A 19,431-nucleotide genomic window follows, 5' to 3' on the forward strand; every position below is an offset into this window, starting at 1 on the left:
TTTTTTTATTATTGTTATTTTTTTAATTTTTGTAAAAAGGCCTTTACTATATATTTTACCTTCTCCGCTTCTTTATTGAGTCAGAGCTTCCCTGTAAAAGATTACAGATAGATTAAATTTATTTTGCTAATTTTTAATTATCTGGAGAGTTACAATCTAAGTTTTGTTTAAAATTCTTATCTTATATATATATTGTTGCTATTCAGTGCGGCTTGTAATTCGTTAATTAAATAAATTTTTAGCATTGGAGCTATTTTTGTCCTGAAATGAAATAGATTTGCAAGAATTGTGGACTTTGGCCTGATGATGCTTTTCCTTCTATTTTACAAGTAGGCATAAAATTATCTTCCTTTATTTCTTTCTCGCCTAAAAACGTCGTTTTTAAAAGGTTATTGTACCTACGTATGTTGTTTAAACAATGTACAGATTGGCTGTGGCGGTTCCTTCACATCGCGGAGATTGACTTTTTCAGAAGCAGAGCACATACCATTGGCTTCATCGGCCCATTTTTTGGTAGAACACTTAGAGCAAATCCTATTCCTGGCTCTAATTTGGACGTTGAGCATACTCAATCTGTGGATCGTATCTGAAACTTTCTTCGACTTGCAGGACGATTTTCAGTTTCTGTTGAAGATTCTCCATCACGGTGTGTTTTTGATATCCTAACCTGGGAACTATTTCTAGAAAGTTGATATTTAGATCTTTCGGGCATTTTAAAATGAAAAAAAGACAATATATTCTAGCAATTATGGGCGAGTTAACAACAGCGCGCCAATCGTTTCCTCTTTTCGCAAAGTTGCATCAATTGGAAATGCCAAGCGAAGCCAGGTCCTTCTCCACCTGGTCCTTCCAACGGAGTACAGGTCTTCCTGTTCCTCTGTTTCCCCCGGCGGGAATTGCGTAGAATACTTTCACAGCTGCAATGTTTTCGTTCATACGTACGACAAGACCTAGCTTGCGCAGCCCCTGTCTCTTGATTCGCTGAATCATCGAATGCGATATTCGCTGTGACCAACGCGCAAAGGACCATAACTGTTTCCAGAACCTTTCTTGGCTGATCCGGACAGAACTTTTTTTTGTTCCCCAACGTCAGTTTACAGAGCCGTATTAGTTTTGAGGATATACCAAATTCACACATCGCGGCATAAACGCAACTCTTTTTCATGATGTCAAAAGCAGCTTTGAAGTCGACGAAGAGGTGGTGTGTGTCGATTCTTTTCCCCAATGTTTGGCGCATGGTGAATATCATGTCGGTTGTTGATTTTCCAGGTCTAAAGCCACACTGAAAAACGCACGCCAACAAACACAAGGAAGGTTCGACGTCGAGAAGCTGCAATCACAACAGACAGCCGAGCGATTTTCTACTCGGCTTGCACTCCTGCTCTCTGAGAGCACTCGTCAACAACTCGGTATAAGGGAACTGTGGGACGGCATTTCAAACTCCTTACGTACAGCTGCAACCGAAACCATTGGTTTTCGGAAGGTGCAAAAGAACAGCTGGTACGACGAGGAGTGCCGTGTCGCAGCGGAGAGAAAACAGGCTGCCTACCTCGCAACGTTACGATCGACCACAACACGTGCGGGATGGGATAGATACCGAGAGTTGAAGAGGGAAGCGAGACGCATTTGTAGACAGAAAAAGAAAGAGGCCGAAATGCGTGAGTACGAAGAGCTTGATAAGCTGGCCGACAGGGGTAATGCTCGAAAATTCTACCAAAAGATGCGGCGGCTTACAGAAGGTTTCAAGACCGGAGCATACTCATGTAGAACCCCCCAAGGTGATCTGTCACCGATGCCCAGAGCATATTTAAATTATGGAGGAAACACTTCTCCAGCCTGCTGAATGGCAGTGAACGCACAACGCCAGGAGAAGACGAACCCGATTCCCCAATCGATGACGATGGAAAAGACGTTCCATTGCCCGACCAAGAAGAAGTTCGAATAGCAATTACCCGCCTGAAGAACAACAAAGCGGCGGGGGCCGACGGATTGCCGGCCGAGCTATTCAAACACGGCGGCGAAGAACTGATAAGGAGCATGCATCAGCTTCTGTGTAAAATATGGTCGGACGAAAGCATGCCCAACGATTGGAATTTAAGTGTGCTATGCCCAATCCATAAAAAAGGAGACCCCACAATCTGCGCCAACTACCGTGGGATTAGCCTCCTTAATATCGCGTATAAGGTTCTATCGAGCGTATTGTGTGAAAGATTAAAGCCCACCGTCAACAAACTGATTGGACCTTATCAGTGTGGCTTCAGACCTGGTAAATCAACAACCGACCAGATATTCACCATGCGCCAAATCTTGGAAAAGACCCGTGAAAGGAGAATCGACACTCACCACCTCTTCGTCGATTTTAAAGCTGCTTTCGACAGTACGAAAAGGAGCTGCCTTTATGCCGCAATGTCTGAATTTGGTATCCCCGCAAAACTAATACGGCTGTGTAAACTGACATTGAGCGGGACCAAAAGCTCCGTCAGGATCGGGAAGGACCTCTCCGAGCCGTTCGATACCAAACGAGGTTTCAGACAAGGCGACTCCCTATCGTGCGATTTCTTCAATCTGCTGCTGGAGAAAATAGTTCGAGCTGCAGAACTTAATCGAGCAGGTACAATCTTTTATAAGAGTGTACAGCTGCTGGCGTATGCCGATGATATTGATATCATCGGTCTCAACACCCGCGCCGTTAGTTCTGCTTTCTCCAGACTGAACAAGGAAGCAACGCAAATGGGTCTGGCAGTGAACGAGGGCAAGACGAAATATCTCCTGTCATCAAACAAACAGTCGTCGCACTCGCGACTTGGCACTCACGTCACTGTTGACAGTCATAACTTTGAAGTTGTAGATAATTTCGTCTATCTTGGAACCAGCGTAAACACCACCAACAATGTCAGCTTTGAAATCCAACGCAGGATAACTCTTGCCAATAGGTGCTACTTCGGACTAAGTAGGCAATTGAGAAGCAAAGTCCTCTCTCGACGAACAAAAACCAAACTCTATAAGTCACTCATAATACCCGTCCTGTTATATGGTGCAGAGGCTTAGACGATGACAACATCTGATGAGTCGACGTTGCGAGTTTTCGAGAGAAAAGTACTGCGAAAGATTTATGGTCCTTTGCGCGTTGGCCACGGCGAATATCGCATTCGATGGAACGATGAGCTGTACGAGATATACGGCGACATTGACATAGTTCAGCGAATTAAAAGACAGCGGCTACGCTGGCTAGGTCATGTTGTCCGAATGGACGAAAACACTCCAGCTCTGAAAGTATTCGACGCTGTACCCGCCGGGGGAAGCAGAGGAAGAGGAAGACCTCCACTCCGTTGGAAGGACCAAGTGGAGAAGGACCTGGCTTCGCTTGAAATATCCAATTGGCGCCACGTAGCGAAGAGAAGAAACGACTGGCGCACTGTTGTTGACTCGGCTATAATCGCGTAAGCGGTGTCTACGCCAGTAAAGAAGAAGAAGAAGAAAGCCACACTGATAAGGTCGAATCGGTTTGTTGACGGTGTACCACACCGTTTCACACAATACACTCTATAGAACCTTATATGCGATATTTAGGAGACTTTTCTCACAGTAGTTGGCGCAGATTGTGGGGTCTCTCTTTATGTGGATTAGACAGAGGACACTTAAATTCAAATCTTTGGGCATGCTTTTGTTCGACCATATTTTACAAAGAACCTAATGCATGCTTCTTATCAGTTCTTCGCCGTCGTTTTTGAAAAGCTCGGTCGGCAATCCGTCGGCCCCCGCCGCTTTGTTGTTCTTCAGATGGGCAATTGTTTTTCGAACTTCTTCATGGTCGAGTAATGAAACATCTGCTCCATCGTCATTGATTGGGGTATCAGGTTTGCCTTTTCCTGCCGTTATGTTTTCACTACAATATCACTACTTCTTGGGGTTCTACAAGAGTATTCTCCTTCTGTCACCGCATCTTCGTAGAATTTTCGAGCATTTCTCCTGTCGGCAAGCTTATCTAGCTCTTCATACTCACGCATTTCGGTCTCTCTCTTTTTCTGTCTGCAAATGCGGTCCCGCTTCCCTCTTCAACTGTCGGTATCTATCCCATCAAGCACGTGTTGTGATCGATCGTAATGTTGCGAGGTAGGCATTCTGTTTTCTCTCCGCCGCGTCACGATACTCCTAATCGTACCAACTGTTTTTATGCGTTGTCCGAAAACCAATAGTTTCGTTTGGAGCTGTACGTAAGGAGCTTGAAATGACTCAAGGTCCTACTTGTCTCAGTTCTTGTCTCGCTCATCCTATTTCTTGGGCGGCGATGATGTCAGCTTTCACTTTAGCGAAAACATCAACCAGCTGGTCAACGGCACTTCCCTAATAAAGGGACCGGACAGTCCAGGTGCTTTAAATCGTTATCCTTAGTGGGTTTGCCATGGTCGTCATCAAAAGTGGGGTCTCTTATCCAAGTCTGCTTACGCTTTTTTATTGGTAGTGTCTTTACGTGGCGGGTCTTAAACCCAGTGCACAACCCTGTATAGGGGATGTTTCGCCTTCTCACTTTAGCTCTGCCTTGTTTTCTGGCTACCCAGAGGTTACTTGGTCAAAGACCATAAGTGATGAGCTGCTTCAGCCATATGTAATAGAATCGTTTCTGGGCACTCCCAAGTGAATGGCAATCAGAGAGCTTTCCTCATTTGCGTGAATTTCTATATATGACTTCATCCCTACATACCTACATCGCTTGCTATTTTTACGGCGTATCTTGACAGGCAAAATATTATTTGAAAATTTGCTGGAATAGCATGTATGTAGGTAAATATGGTAGGTAAATACATATAGTATGTATGTGTGCATCTTGTATGTATGTTTATAGTTAATATTTTAATGAGAATCGTTGGCATATGTGTAGATATTCTTCTTCTTCTTTACTAGCGTAGACACCGTTTACGCGATTATAGCCGAGTTCACAACAGCGCGCCAGTCGTTTCTTCTCTTCGTTACGTGGTGCTAATTGGATATTCCAAGCGAGGCCAGGTTCTTCTCCACTTGGTCCTTCCACCAGAGTGGAGGTCTTCCTCTTCCTCTGCTTCCCGCGGCGGGTACTGCGTCGAATACTTTCAGAGCTGGAGTGTTTTCATCCATCCGGACAACATGACCTAGCCAGCGTTGGCGCTGTCTTTTAATTCGCTGAACTATGTCAATGTCGTCGTATATCTCGTACAGCTCATCGTTCCATCGAATGCGATATTCGCCGTGGCCAACGCGCAAAGGACCATACATTTTTCGCAGAACTTTTCTCTCGAAAATTCGCAACGTCGACTCATCGGTTGTTGTCATCGTCTAAGCCTCTGCACCATATAGCAGGACGGGAATTATGAGCGACTTATAGAGTTTGGTTTTTGTTCGTCGAGAGAGGACTTTACTTGTCAATTGCCTACTTAGTCCGAAGTAGCACCTGTTGGCAAGAGTAATCCTGCGTTGGATTTCCAGGCTGACATTGTTGGTGGTGTTTACGCTGGTTCCAAAATAGACGAAATTATCTACAACTTCAAAGTTATGACTGTCAACAGTGACGTGAGTGCCAAGTCGCGAGTGCGACGACTGTTTGTTTGATGACAGGAGATATTTCGTCTTGCCCTCGTTCACTGCCAGACCCATTTGCGTTGCTTCGTTGTTCAGTCTGGAGAAAGCAGAACTAACGGCGCGGGTATTGAGACCGATGATATCAATATCATATACATTGTTCAAGATTTAAGTTCAGTAAAATGCAGTCCTGCGCATAATTAGTAAGGACGCAAACCGATACCAGTCAGCTGATTGCTGAATGCTGAATGATCAATATGATTGTGTCCTCCTTTTATTCCTTGTATTCGTAGACTAGCAGTTTCACTCTAGCTTAGCGAATGTAAATGTAAATCTAATATGTAAACTATAGACATTCATATATATGTATGCACATATGTATCATATGGCGTGATGCTACAATCCGTTAACCAAATGTATATTTAAGGAGGTATTCAATAAAGAAGCGGCCTATTTGACGATAGACGGATATACTATACAGACGTGCTTTTTTTTAATACAATTCTTGTGCGCATCTTTTTGGTGCCTCCTGTGAGGAACCTTTCAATCCCGTTTTAATGTCAAGTTTTTTATGATGGCTAGTTTGAATCTACGTACTTCAGCGCATGCCGCAATTGTGCGCATTAGCAAAATGACAGAAGCAGCTAATTATGATCCGGACAGCATTGAGTGCGAGGTGATTCGTGGACAATTGGACAAGCATTTTGAAAGGTTTATGGAGTATCATACGGATCTGGTGTCTTCAGCACAAGCCAGCGAATTGACCACACATGACAACTTCCTGGCTGCTACGGAGTTGCTGTACACACAAATATGTATTCGACTACGTCGTATATGTGGCGCTAGTGAAGGTGGTGTTTGTGTGGCGAATCAATTGGACATGCGATTAGATCCAATTAAGATTCCTGTGTTCAATGGTGACCCAGCGAATTGGCTGCCTTTTAAAGATTTGTTCGAGGCACTAGTTCACAATCGTAAGGATCTGGATTCCAGTTATAAATTAAGCAAGTTACGCCAACACGTCAATGCTGATAGCGTACCATTGGTCGGTGGACTTTACACAGGCGGCTATGAGGACATGTGGCAGGAGATGAAACGGCGATTTGATAATCCACGCTTGTTAGTGGAATCGCACGTGCAGCGTATCCTGAATTTACCTAATCAACCAGAAGGGCTTGCTTCGACTAGTTGACACCGTCCAAAATGTGATGCGAGCTTTAAGCGTTATGGGTCTTCCGGTAAGGCATTGGGACGCTCTCTTGGTGCCACTTCTGCTACCTAAATTGCCCACAATCACCAAGTATGAGTGGGGGATGAGCCTTCAGACAAACAACATACCAATGTATCAGGACTTTTTGACGTTTATTGAGAAGCGTGCCAACAATTTGCCTCAAGGAGCTACGAACGGTACAACAACTCTTCATCAGAGACCAACCCGTCCCGTTAAGGCTAACGTTGCAACGGTAAACTCATCTCAGCCGTTACCTTCAGTGAAAGGGGTTACGGTTGTTTGCCAACTTTGTGCTAACGGGCACCGAATACACAAGTGTCAACGGTTCGTTAATCTTTCCATACCGGAACGTTGGGATACAGTTAAGCGGCTTTCGTTATGTTTCAACTGCCTTGGAAGTGATCATGGATCTCGGGATTGTACATCGCGTGATTGCTTACGGTGCCATCATCGTCATCATACGATGCTCTGCAAAGGCAACGTTGCGAACAATACACCGACTATGGAGGAAGACACCGACAATCACGTAACCGATCGGAATATATCCCTGGACACACCTTCAACACAGGTGCCACAGGTATACCCACGACAACAGTGACATTTGGGGAAGGTCCGGTCATTTCTCATTAATGGAGACCGGACCATTGTACCAGCGACTGCGAAGGCCATCCTGATCGATCACAATGGAGGACAATTCGTGTGTCGTGCCCTCTGCGACCTGAGCTCTCAGGTGAGTCTGATTACCGATGCTACTACAAAACGTATGTGTCTTCGTAGGCGTCCAGGGGAGATACGAATTGAAGGAATTGGTTCTAGCGCTGCAGTCTACAGTAAGGGTCATATAACAGTACAGATGCAGGCTGCCTTTGACAACAACATTAACTTCAAACTCGAGGCTTATGTCGTGCCGACAATAACCTCAGTAACGCCAGATACGCATATAGGCGCAGAAGCTTGGAGCCATTTAAAGGATTTACCACTAGCTGACCCAACGTTTGCCACTCCAAGTCCGGTGGATCTGCTACTTGGTGCTGACGTACTAACGGGTCTCTTTCAGGAGGGTTTCATCCAGGGTTCTCCAGAGCAACTTTGCGCTTTAAACACTCGTCTTGGTTGGGTAGTATTTGGACCAGTCATAAGTTCTGCTCCCTCCACTTTACACACATCTCTTACTGCGAAATGTGTCAACGAACAACGGCTAGACACGTTACTTAGAAGCTTCTGGGAACTTGAAGAGCCCATACTATCATCCGAAGTACACGTGGATGATTGTGAGACGATCTTCAACGATACTGTTACCCGTACCTCAGACGGCAGGTACCAGGTGCAAATTTTATTTCGACCAGATGCTCCTGCTCTTGGAGAATCTCATCATTCGGCACTCCGCCAGTTTCTACAACTCGAGCGGCGGTTGATGAACGACCCATGTCTTCGTGAGCAGTAAATTGCATTTATGCGAGAATACATTGCTCTCGATCATATGGAGGTTAGCAAGCAAGCTTTCACCAACAAAGAAAATGGTTACTTCATACCTCATCATGCGGTAACTACAAAATTTCGCGTAGTTTTCAACGCTTCCGCGAAGACATCGAATGGGACATCCTTAAACGATACACAGTTTTCTGGACCCCAACTACATGCCAATATTGTCGACATCCTTCACCGTTTTCGCAAATGCAAGGTAGCCATTACTGCAGACATACAGAAGATGTTCCGAAAAATACTGGTAGATAGACGACATCGTAAATGGCAACAAATACTTTGGCGTGAATCGCCAAATGAACCTCTTCAAGTGTACGAATTGAAGACGGTAACTTATGGAATGGCTTGTAGTCCATTCAACGCAATACGCGCACTGCGTCAATGTGCGAATGACAATTATGAAGTCATCTATGACCCAAGCCGGGCTGCCGCAGCGCGTCATAGCATACTTTATAATTTCTACGTTGATGACTATTTGGATAGCGTCGACAGCGATGGACAGTTTCTGCATCAGAACTAGAGTTGAACAACTCAACAACAAAGGTATTGGGTCTTTACTGGGATCCAGTGAGCGACGAGCTCTTCTTCAAGGTAGGCTTAGTTGACGACACGTCAATGCATACCAAGCGAAAGGTTTTGAGTGACGTGGCGAAATTATATGATCCAACTGGGGTATTGGCCCCTGTAGTCGTGGTGGCCAAACTATTCATACAGGACTTATGGAAGGCTGGTCTGCCATGGGATGCTGAACTTCCTCCAGAGCTACTCAATTCATGGGTGATATTCCGCAACAGTTTGCCGGATATTACACGACTTCGTATTCCGCGTTGGCTGGGCATACGAGTGGGCTCTTTAGTGCATTTACACGGCTTTTGCGATGCTAGTCGCAAAGCGTATGCAGCAGTTATATATGTTCAAACGATCGATAAAGGTGGTACGTCACGCACAGCTCTTGTTTCAGCGAAGACGAAGATAGCACCAATTAAGGATGTGACGATACCACGCCTGGAACTGTGTGGTGCTCATCTTCTAACTAAGGCGATGGACAACGTACGTCAAGCTTTAGGTCTACAGGACGCCCTATGTACATATTGGAGTGATTCTACTATTGTTTTGTGCTGGATACGCAAACCACCATCCACGTTCAAACAATATGTATCCAACCGGGTAGCTTACATCCAAGCCAATTCAGACATCAACGCTTGGAAGCACATTCGCTCGGAATCAAATCCAGCCGACTGTGCAAGCAGAGGCTTATCTCCCGCCGTCTTAGCAGATCATCATCTTTGGTGGACCGGACCGACGTGCATTCACCAGGACATGGAGGAAATGCGATTACCTTCTTTAACGGAGGAGGAGGAGCACCTCTCGATTGCTGAATCTCGTGTGGTCTCCATCTTCGTTTCCAGAGCTAATTACCAGTGGATTATGACATCCACGAAAGACAACAGGATACCTCTCATAGAGGAATTTAGTAAATTGAGTCGTTTACTTAACACCACTGTTTGGTTAAGGCGCTGGTTACCCAAATATCGTGGTTACAGGAACGATGTAGTTTCAGTCGCAGAACAGCACTGGGCCTTACTTCTGCATGTTCGACAAGCACAAGGTAATCATTTTAAAGAAGAAATTAAATCTCTTGCATTACATTCCAGAATTGCGGGTCGTAGTGAAATCTTAGCACTTAATCCTTTCCTGGATGCAGACGGCATACTGAGAGTAGGTGGCCGACTCACAAACTCCGACTTAAGTGAAGATCAGCGACATCAAATTATAATTCCGCATGGTGCTCTGGCTTATTTACTAGTCGCTGATGCTCATATACGTTGCTTACATGGTGGAATACAACAAATGCTTCAGTTCCTTAGACAACGTTTCTGGCTTATAGGCGCACGGGCTCAAGTAAAGTCTTTCATCTGGGCCTGCGCTACATGTCGTAGGCATCTTAAAATTATACAACGTCAACAAATGGCTTCGCTTCCGAAAGAGCGTGTACTAGTGGCTCCACCATTCTCTCGTAGTGGCTTGGATTACTGCGGGCCATTCCATGTACGTGTGGGAAAGCATCGCACTACCCCGACTACAAAAACCTACGCTGCCATATTTATTTGCATGGGGTCACGAGCGGTTCACATTGAGCTGGCAGAGGACTTGAGTACACAGGCATTTATAGATGTTTACGATCGTTTTATTAGTCGACGGGGTATCTGTGCCACCTTATACAGTGATAATGGAACACAATTTGTAGAGGCTAATCGTCAAATGCAGGAAGACTTAAAGGCTTGGGTAACAGCACATGCTCAACAACATCTGGCAGCTGAAGGTACATGTTGGAAGTTCATAACACCTTCCGCACCTCATCACGGCGGTCTATGGGAGGCAGCAGTTCGTTCAGCTAAAAAACATCTGCTGAGGATCATGGGCAGCCAGACATTGCGTTACACTGAATTGTCTACTCTCCTGACTCGCATCGAGGCGTGTCTAAATTCGAGACCACTGATAGCTCTCTACGATGATCCTGAAGGAGGGATAGCTCTAACACCGGGTGACTTTCTGATCGGACGGCCACTCAATTGTCGTCCAGATCCTCCATTGCCTGAAGCTCCAGAAAATCGTCTTCGATATTGGCAACGCCTCCAGAAAATGTTGGAGCATTTTTGGCGCCGCTGGCAATCCGAATATCTAAATACTCTTCAGACACGGAACAAATGGACTAGATCGGAACCCAATGTTCAGCGGGGAGATGTAGTTCTTATACGTGGTGAAAATTTGCCACCATCGGTTTGGCGTATGGGACGGGTGATTGACGTTCACCCGGGCAGTGATGGCCTGGTTCGTACCGTGACCATAGAGTACAATACCAACCAGACATCATCAAATGGACTTCCTAGTAAGCAGCGCTGTCAGCGACCGGTGCAGAAGTTATGCCGCCTAATAGGTCCTACAGAAGAATTACTGAACCGCGAGGGTTCAGCCGGGCAGGATGTTCAAGATTTAAGTTCAGTAAAATGCAGTCCTGCGCATAATTAGTAAGGACGCAAACCGATACCAGTCAGCTGATTGCTGAATGCTGAATGATCAATATGATTGTGTCCTCCTTTTATTCCTTGTATCCGTAGACTAGCAGTTTCACTCTAGCTTAGCGAATGTAAATGTAAATCTAATATGTAAACTATAGACATTCATATATATGTATGCACAATGTATCATATGGCGTGATGCTACAATCCGTTAACCAAATGTATATTTAAGGAGGTATTCAATAAAGAAGCGGCCTATTTGACGATAGACGGATATACTATACAGACGTGCTTTTTTTTAATACAATTCTTGTACATACATCATATAGCATACGTCAGCAGCTGTACACTCTTATAAAAGATTGTACCTGCTCGATTCAGTTCTGCAGCTCTAATAATTTTCTCCAGCAGCAGATTGAAAAAGTCGCACGATAGGGAGTCGCCTTGTCTGAAACCTCGTTTGGTATCGAACGGCTCGGAGAGGTCCTACCCGATCCTGACGGAGCTTTTTGTGTTGCTCAACCTCAGTTTACACAGCCGTATTAGTTTTGCGGGGATACCAAATTCAGACATCGCGGCATAAAGGCAGCTCCTTTTCGTGCTGTCGAAAGCAGCTTTGAAATCGAGGAATAGGTGGTGAGTGTCGATTCTCCTTTCACGTGTCTTTTCCGAGATTTAGCGCATGGTGAATATCTGGTCGGTTGTTGATTTACCAGGTCTGAAGCCACACTGATAAGGTCCAATCAGTTTGTTGACGGTGGGCTTTAATATTTCACACAATACGCTCGATGGAACCTTGTGGCGCAGATTGTGGGGTCTCCTTTTTTATGGATTGGGCATAGCACACTTAAATTCCAATCGTTGGGCATGCTCTCATCCGACCATATTTTACAAAGAAGCTGATGAATGCTCCTTATCAGTTCTTCGCCGCCGTGTTTGAATAGCTCGGCCGGCAATCCGTCGGCCCCTGCCGCTTTGTTGTTCTTCAGACGGGCAACTGCTATTCGAACTTCGTCATGGCCGGGCAATGGAACGTCTGCTCCATCGTCATCGATTGGGGAATCGGGTTCGCCTTCTCCTGGTGTTATGTGTTCACTGCCATTCAGCAAGCTGGAGAAGTGTTCCCTCCATAATCTAAGTATGCTCTGGGCATCGGTGGCTAGATCACCTTTGGGGGTTCTACAGGAGTATGCTTCGGTCTTGAAACCTTCTGTAAGTCGCCGCATTTTTTCGTAGAATTTTCGAGCATTACCCCTGTCGGCCAGCTTATCAAGCTGTTCGTACTCACGCATTTCGGCCTCTTTCTTCTTCTGTCTGCAAATGCGGTTCGCTTCCCTCTTCAACTCTCGGTATCTATCCCATCCCGCACGTGTTGTGGTCGATCATAACGTTGCGAGGTAGGCAGCCTGTTTTCTCTCCGCTGCGACACGGCACTCCTCGTCGTACCAGCTGTTCTTTTGCACTTTCCGAAAACCAATGGTTTCGGTTGCAGCTGTACGTAAGGAGTTAGAAATGCCGTCCCACAGTTCCCTTATACCGAGTTGTTGACGAGTGCTCTCAGAGAGCAGGAGTGCAAGCCGAGTGGAAAATCTTTCAGCTTCTCGACGTCGAGCCTTCCTTTTGTTTGTTGGCGTGCGTTTTTTGCTGCACAGAGGCGGGTGCGAATCTTGGCTGCAACAAGATAGTGGTCCGAGTCGATGTTAGGACCTCGGAGCGCACGCACATCTAAAACACTGGAGACGTGTCTTCCGTCTATCACAACATGATCGATCTGGTTGTTGGTTTTTCGATCAGGAGACAGCCAGGTAGCTTGATGTATCTTCTTATGCTGGAATCTAGTACTACAGATAACCATATTTCGGGCCCCGGCGAAGTCGATCAGCCTCAACCCATTTGGGGAAGTTTCCTCGTGGCGGCTGAATTTACCGACTGTAGTGCCAAAGATACCTTCTTTGCCCACCCTGGCGTTGAAGTCGTCAAGCACGATTTTGACATCGTGGCGGGGGCATCTCTCATAAGTGCGCTCCAAGCACTCATAAAAAGCATCTTTGGTCACATCGTCCTTCTCTTCCGTCGGGGCGTGGGCGCAAATCAGCGATATGTTGAAGAACCTCGCTTTGGTGCGGATTGTGGCTAGACGTTCATTCATAGGAGTGAATGATAGTACTCGGCGACGGAGTCTCTCTCCCACCACGAATCCAACACCAAACTTGCACTCCTTTATATGGCCACTGTAGTAAATGTCACAAGGACCTACTCGTCTCTGTTCTTGTCCCGTCCATCGCATTTCTTGGACGGCGGTGATGTCAGCCTTTATCTTTACGAGGACATCAACCAGCTAGGCATCGGCACCTTCCCAATTAAGGGACCGGATATTCCAGGTGCAAGCCTTCAAATCATAGTCCTTAATTCGTTTGCCATGGCCGTCATCAAAAGGGGGGTCTCTCATCCGAGGCTGTGTTTGCTTTTTCATTGGGGGTGTTTTTTTACGTGGCGGGTCCCAAACCCAGCGCACAACCCTATGCGGGGGATATTTCTCCTTCTCACTTTAGCTCGCCTTCAAACGGATGTTCTTAGGCTACCCAGAGGATACTTGGTCAAAGACCGGAAGTCGTGAGCTGCTTGAGTCATATGTAAAAGAATCGTTTCTGGCCACTCCCAAGTGAATGGCGATCAGAGAGCTTTCCTCACTTGCGTGAACTTCTACACATGACTCCATCCTCCTAGATGTGTAGATATTATTTACTGAAATTATTACCCTCAAATAGATCAATGAATATTCTGGAAAAATTATTGAAAGCAGAAATCATATAAAATAATAATATAGTACATACAAGTATAATATACATATATATATTTGTTTAAAAGTGCAGTAATTCGAATAAATAATAATAACCTACACTTTTTTCATTTTCTTCAAATTTTTAAATGGTTCAATAGTTCGGACCTGCCCGGCGTCATTTTGAAAATGAAATATCAATATATCAGATGCCCACATAAAGAATTTCCCCAACTCTAATAGCATTCGATTTGACAATTAGTATTCTATAAACTTCTTGGTGCGTTATGGTGCCGCCTAACCTAGCAGCTTGAGCGGCGACCATGCGATATTTTTTAAATAACTGTGTACATATTTTTTAAAATGATAAAAACACTTATTGTGACAAAACAATTACATTGTAGTTAGACATATCGCTCATTTGCTGCAAGACCGGCATAAATCAAAAAACGTGATTTTTGAGTTAATGCTGCAGAATTGTTCGTTATATCATACTTCATGTTGAGTAAAAAATTCATATGAATACCTCTTATATGCTCCGCTTGAGAAGAGGTGTAAGGTTGGAGTCACCGTGTAAGGCTGTAGTCAGTTGAAAACTTTAAACGCGTTTTCTGGAGAATCGATTTTTTTGACTTATGCCGGTCTTACAGCAAATGAGCGATATGTATGTTGTTGCGACATTAGATGTGTAGATAATTATATGGTCTGCAAATGTAAAGTACATTATTTTATTTTACCAAGTTGTTCAATACGCTTTGCCGTTTGATAAGAGAACGCGTTGCTACTCGTACTAGCCCAAATTCTTTTTTTGTTTTGTTGGTACACTCTTAAATCTGTCAATTTATGCTTTGTTTACTAGGCATTTAGTGTCGCCATGTCACAGTATATTTTTGCAATGGAAAAAATTGAATATCGTGCAGTGATAAAATTCTTATTTTTGGAAGGTGTAGGGCCAAAAGAAATTCACCAACGAATGTTAAAAGTGTATAATGATTGTTCACCTACAATTAGAACGATAGAAAGATGGGATGCTGAATATAAAGGTGGATGTACAAGCCTTGAAGACGATTAACGTGAAGGACGTCCAAAAAGCGGAACAACAACAGAAATCATACCCAAAATACAGAATATGTCGATTGACTGAGAGAGATTTAGTAGAGGTTCTACACATCTCATTATACTATGTTCGGTCCGACAATAAAAACATGTTTTCGTGGGAAAATATGGTTTTCGCCCTAAAACTTGTGTTTTCGTCCATTTAAAATCTGTCAAACGAAAACACATTGAAAACCAGTTTTCACTGAAAACTACTTGAAAACTTGCACTCCACTCATTATAATCGGTGCCTGCTCTAGTTTAATCGATTTTATTGGAAGACATATTTTGCCGGCCCTAAATTGTCACTTGATATGTATTTGTTTACATTTCATACTCGTATACAAATACAGCTGTCACTTGATATTGTCATATTAGAAGATTCTCCTGCTCTTGCAAAACCCTTGCACGATGCACGAATATCAGAATTTTCCTCTTTATGCAACGGCACAACAACAAACACACGCAGAAAATTATTTGCAATGGCTGTAAATAATGTCAGACCAAAACCCATGTTATTTTGTGCCGTCACATATATCTCTAGATTCTGCAGTGGGTGCTCTCAACGGCCTTGGTATAGGATTTTTACATTTTGTGTCATCGTGCAATCTTGCAAGAGCAAGAGAATTCCCCTAATATGACAATATCAAGTGACAGCTGTATTTGTATATGGAATGTAAGCAAATATCAAGTGACAATTTAGGGACGGCAAAACTTGAATTGTGGCAAAACAAAATTAGTGTTCTTCGCGGTTTAATATTAAGGCATCCAAAACTTACGATTCTCGTTGCTCAAAATGTAAACAAACAAATAAATTTGTGAGTTGTCACTGAAAACTCATCGAAAGGACACATTGTCGTTTCAAGATGTTTTCAATGTCGTTCCGAGCATAGTATTAGGCAGTGTGAGCCATAATTTAAGTGAAAGTTTGGGTTTAGAAAGCTGTGTGCACAATGGGTGCCGCATTCGCTAACAATAACAAAATTACATTCGAATGCAACTTTCTCACCAAGATTTGGAGCATTTTAAAAAGGATAACGCTTTTGACTTAAGTACGTGTTACAACTGCGGCCGCGCCAATCACAGTCACAAAAAATGTAATAATGAAACTGTCTGTCTAATCTGCGCTGGAAATCATGACACCAGAAAGTGTACCAGTACTGTCAAGAGATGCGTTAATTGTATGTATTACAATAAACAGTATAATAAGAGTAACTGTATAGACCACGAAGCAACTGATGTCAGCGCCTGTGAATATCTTAAATTTAAATATAATAAAATTATTAAGTGCACTGATTATCCGATGAGCCCATTGATACCGACTCATATTGGTAAATTACCAGTGCCGAAGAGGGCGTCAACATAGCAACACTAAACTCACTACAACTAATACTACTTTACATGGATACAGACAGTGATCAAGAGGGAAACTGTGTAATTGAAGAATCTGCGGTTACCTTAGAAGATTTAAACGCAAAAATTAGTGATAAGGATGTATTGATACTACATGTTAATATTAGAAGCTTAAATGCTAATTATGAGAAACTTGAGTTATTTCTTAACAGTCTACAATCCAAACCACATGTTATAGTATGTACAGAAACGTGGAATTTAATAACTTATCAATTTTTTGCACTAAAGGATTATAGCATACACTATAATCACAGTATGGTAAATAAAGCGGATGGGGTTGTAATTTATGCACTAAATTCATTGGTACATACAATAACGGTAGATATTATTGGTCGCTCCAACTTAATCTCTACTAATATAAATATTAATAATAACTCACATTTAAAAATAACTGGAGTTTATAGATCCCATGATATAAGTAAAGATGAATTTATAAATAACTTAAAAAACTATGCTGAATCTAATATGAAAGTCAAAAATCACATAATAGTTGGCGACTTCAATATAAATTTAAAAGACATGACTATCACGCGGACTTACTTATATCTGAACTGTTAAACTTAAATTACATCTCATATTTCAATGATACCACTAGACCAAACAACGACAATGGAACTTGTATAGATAATATGTTCGTTAAGACTAACATTAATAATATTAACTCAATTACATATAAACATACGCTTACCGACCACTTTCCAATATTTTTATCACTAAAATTGCAATATGTTAAAAATAGTACGAAACCCGAAACATATCTTAATTATAAAGTACTGGTAAAGAAGTGTAAAGATGTAGCTTGGAGTGACATATTATGTATACAGGATCCTAATATTGCAATTAACAACTTAATAGATAAAATTCAAACTAACCTACAAAATGCTTATATAAAACCTAATAACAATAAACATAAACTTAAACCTCGTAAAAATTGGATCACGACTGGCATTATGAAGTCATGTCGTACCAAAGAAAAACTATATAATAAGTGGAAAAGGAATTGTGATAATATTGAACTGAAAAAAAAATATATAAATTTCTGTAAAAATCTAGATAAGGTAATTAAAATTGCAAAGTGTAATTTTGAAAGAGACACAATCACTAGTAAGGTAAATAATAGCAAGCAACTATGGAAATATATTAATCAGAAACTAGGTAGAAATTTAGATAAATTCAATAATAAAGATCTAATAATTGACAATGGTTTAAAGATTACAAATCCAACCCGAATAGCTGATACATTTGTAAATTTGTTTAGTAATGTTGGTATTGACTTAGCGGCTAAAATGAAAACCACAGGTAACAAAACTAAGACTACAATAGAGAACAATGTAAAATCAATTTTTTTAAATCCAACAAATGAAATGGAAATACGGAAAATAATTAACGGTCTAAAAGACAAAGCTGGTGGTGTTGATGGTATTAATACAAAAGTTTTAAAATTAATAAGCAATTTCATTAGCAAACCACTAGAATATATATTCAACAACTGCATAATTACTGGTGTATGGCCAGATACACTAAAATGTGCAGAAATCCTACCAATATATAAATCAGATGACAAATGTAAAACTACCAACTATCGTCCAATCTCATTAATCTCTAACTTAGCTAAAATTTTTGAAAAGATAATACATGAGCGTCTCTATAACTTTATAACTGATTGTAAAATTATAAATAATAATCAATATGGCTTTTTGAAAAGTAAAGGCACCAAAGATGCTATTGTAGATATTACTAATTTTATATACACAAACCTTAATCAGAATAATAAAACAGTAAAGCTTTTCTTGATTTAGCCAAAGCATTTGACACGGTAGATCATAAGATCTTAATTGAAAAATTATACAAATATGGAATCAGAGGCATAACAGCAGACTTAATAAATAATTATTTAACAAACAGATTCCAAGTTGTTAAATGTATGAATGTTAAAAGTAAAGCATGTAAAGTTCAAATTGGTGTACTACAAGGCACGGTCCTCGGGCCACTGTTATTTGTATTATACATAAATGATATTTTCAATCTATCATCTGAAAATAATATAGCAGCGTACGCTGATGATACAATTATAAAATGCTCCTGTAAAACTTGGGATGAGGCACAAACCAAAATGACTGAATTATTGAATAAGATTGGGAATTGGATGTGCAATAATTACCTAACTCTTAATGTTGATAAATCCAATTATAAAGGGTGATTTTTTAAGAGCTTGATAACTTTTTTTAAAAAAAAAAACGCATAAAATTTGCAAAATCTCATCGGTTCTTTATTTGAAACGTTAGATTGGTTCATGACATTTACTTTTTGAAGATAATTTCATTTAAATGTTGACCGCGGCTGCGTCTTAGGTGGTCCATTCGGAAAGTCCAATTTTGGGCAACTTTTTCGAGCATTTCGGCCGGAATAGCCCGAATTTCTTCGGAAATGTTGTCTTCCAAAGCTGGAATAGTTGCTGGCTTATTTCTGTAGACTTTAGACTTGACGTAGCCCCACAAAAAATAGTCTAAAGGCGTTAAATCGCATGATCTTGGTGGCCAACTTACGGGTCCATTTCTTGAGATGAATTGTTGTCCGAAGTTTTCCCTCAAAATGGCCATAGAATCGCGAGCTGTGTGGCATGTAGCGCCATCTTGTTGAAACCACATGTCAACCAAGTTCAGTTCTTCCATTTTTGGCAACAAAAAGTTTGTTAGCATCGAACGATAGCGATCGCCATTCACCGTAACGTTGCGTCCAACAGCATCTTTGAAAAAATACGGTCCAATGATTCCACCAGCGTACAAACCACACCAAACAGTGCATTTTTCGGGATGCATGGGCAGTTCTTGAACGGCTTCTGGTTGCTCTTCACCCCA

At 42.2% G+C, this 19,431-nt stretch overlaps 1 protein-coding gene and 1 pseudogene across 1 annotated transcript; both read left to right on the forward strand.

Moving 5' to 3' along the window:
* The first annotated feature begins 6,127 nt into the window (after positions 1-6,127).
* On the forward strand, positions 6,128-6,745 carry LOC125777675 (uncharacterized). Its single transcript, XM_049452782.1, has one exon. It carries the CDS (start codon positions 6,128-6,130, stop codon positions 6,743-6,745), a length of 618 nt encoding a protein of 205 aa, XP_049308739.1.
* Positions 6,746-8,237: 1,492 nt separating this feature from the next.
* LOC125777676 (uncharacterized) lies at positions 8,238-11,296 on the forward strand (annotated as a pseudogene).
* Positions 11,297-19,431: the final 8,135 nt, after the last annotated feature.

The sequence above is a fragment of the Bactrocera dorsalis genome, chromosome 1, assembly GCF_023373825.1.
Source record: "Bactrocera dorsalis isolate Fly_Bdor chromosome 1, ASM2337382v1, whole genome shotgun sequence".
Lineage (NCBI taxonomy): Eukaryota > Metazoa > Arthropoda > Insecta > Diptera > Tephritidae > Bactrocera > Bactrocera dorsalis.

Coding starts and splice junctions, on each gene's coding strand:
- LOC125777675 (XM_049452782.1), top strand. CDS start 6,128: ATGGCTAGTTTGAATCTACGTACTTCAGCGCATGCCGCAATTGTGCGC.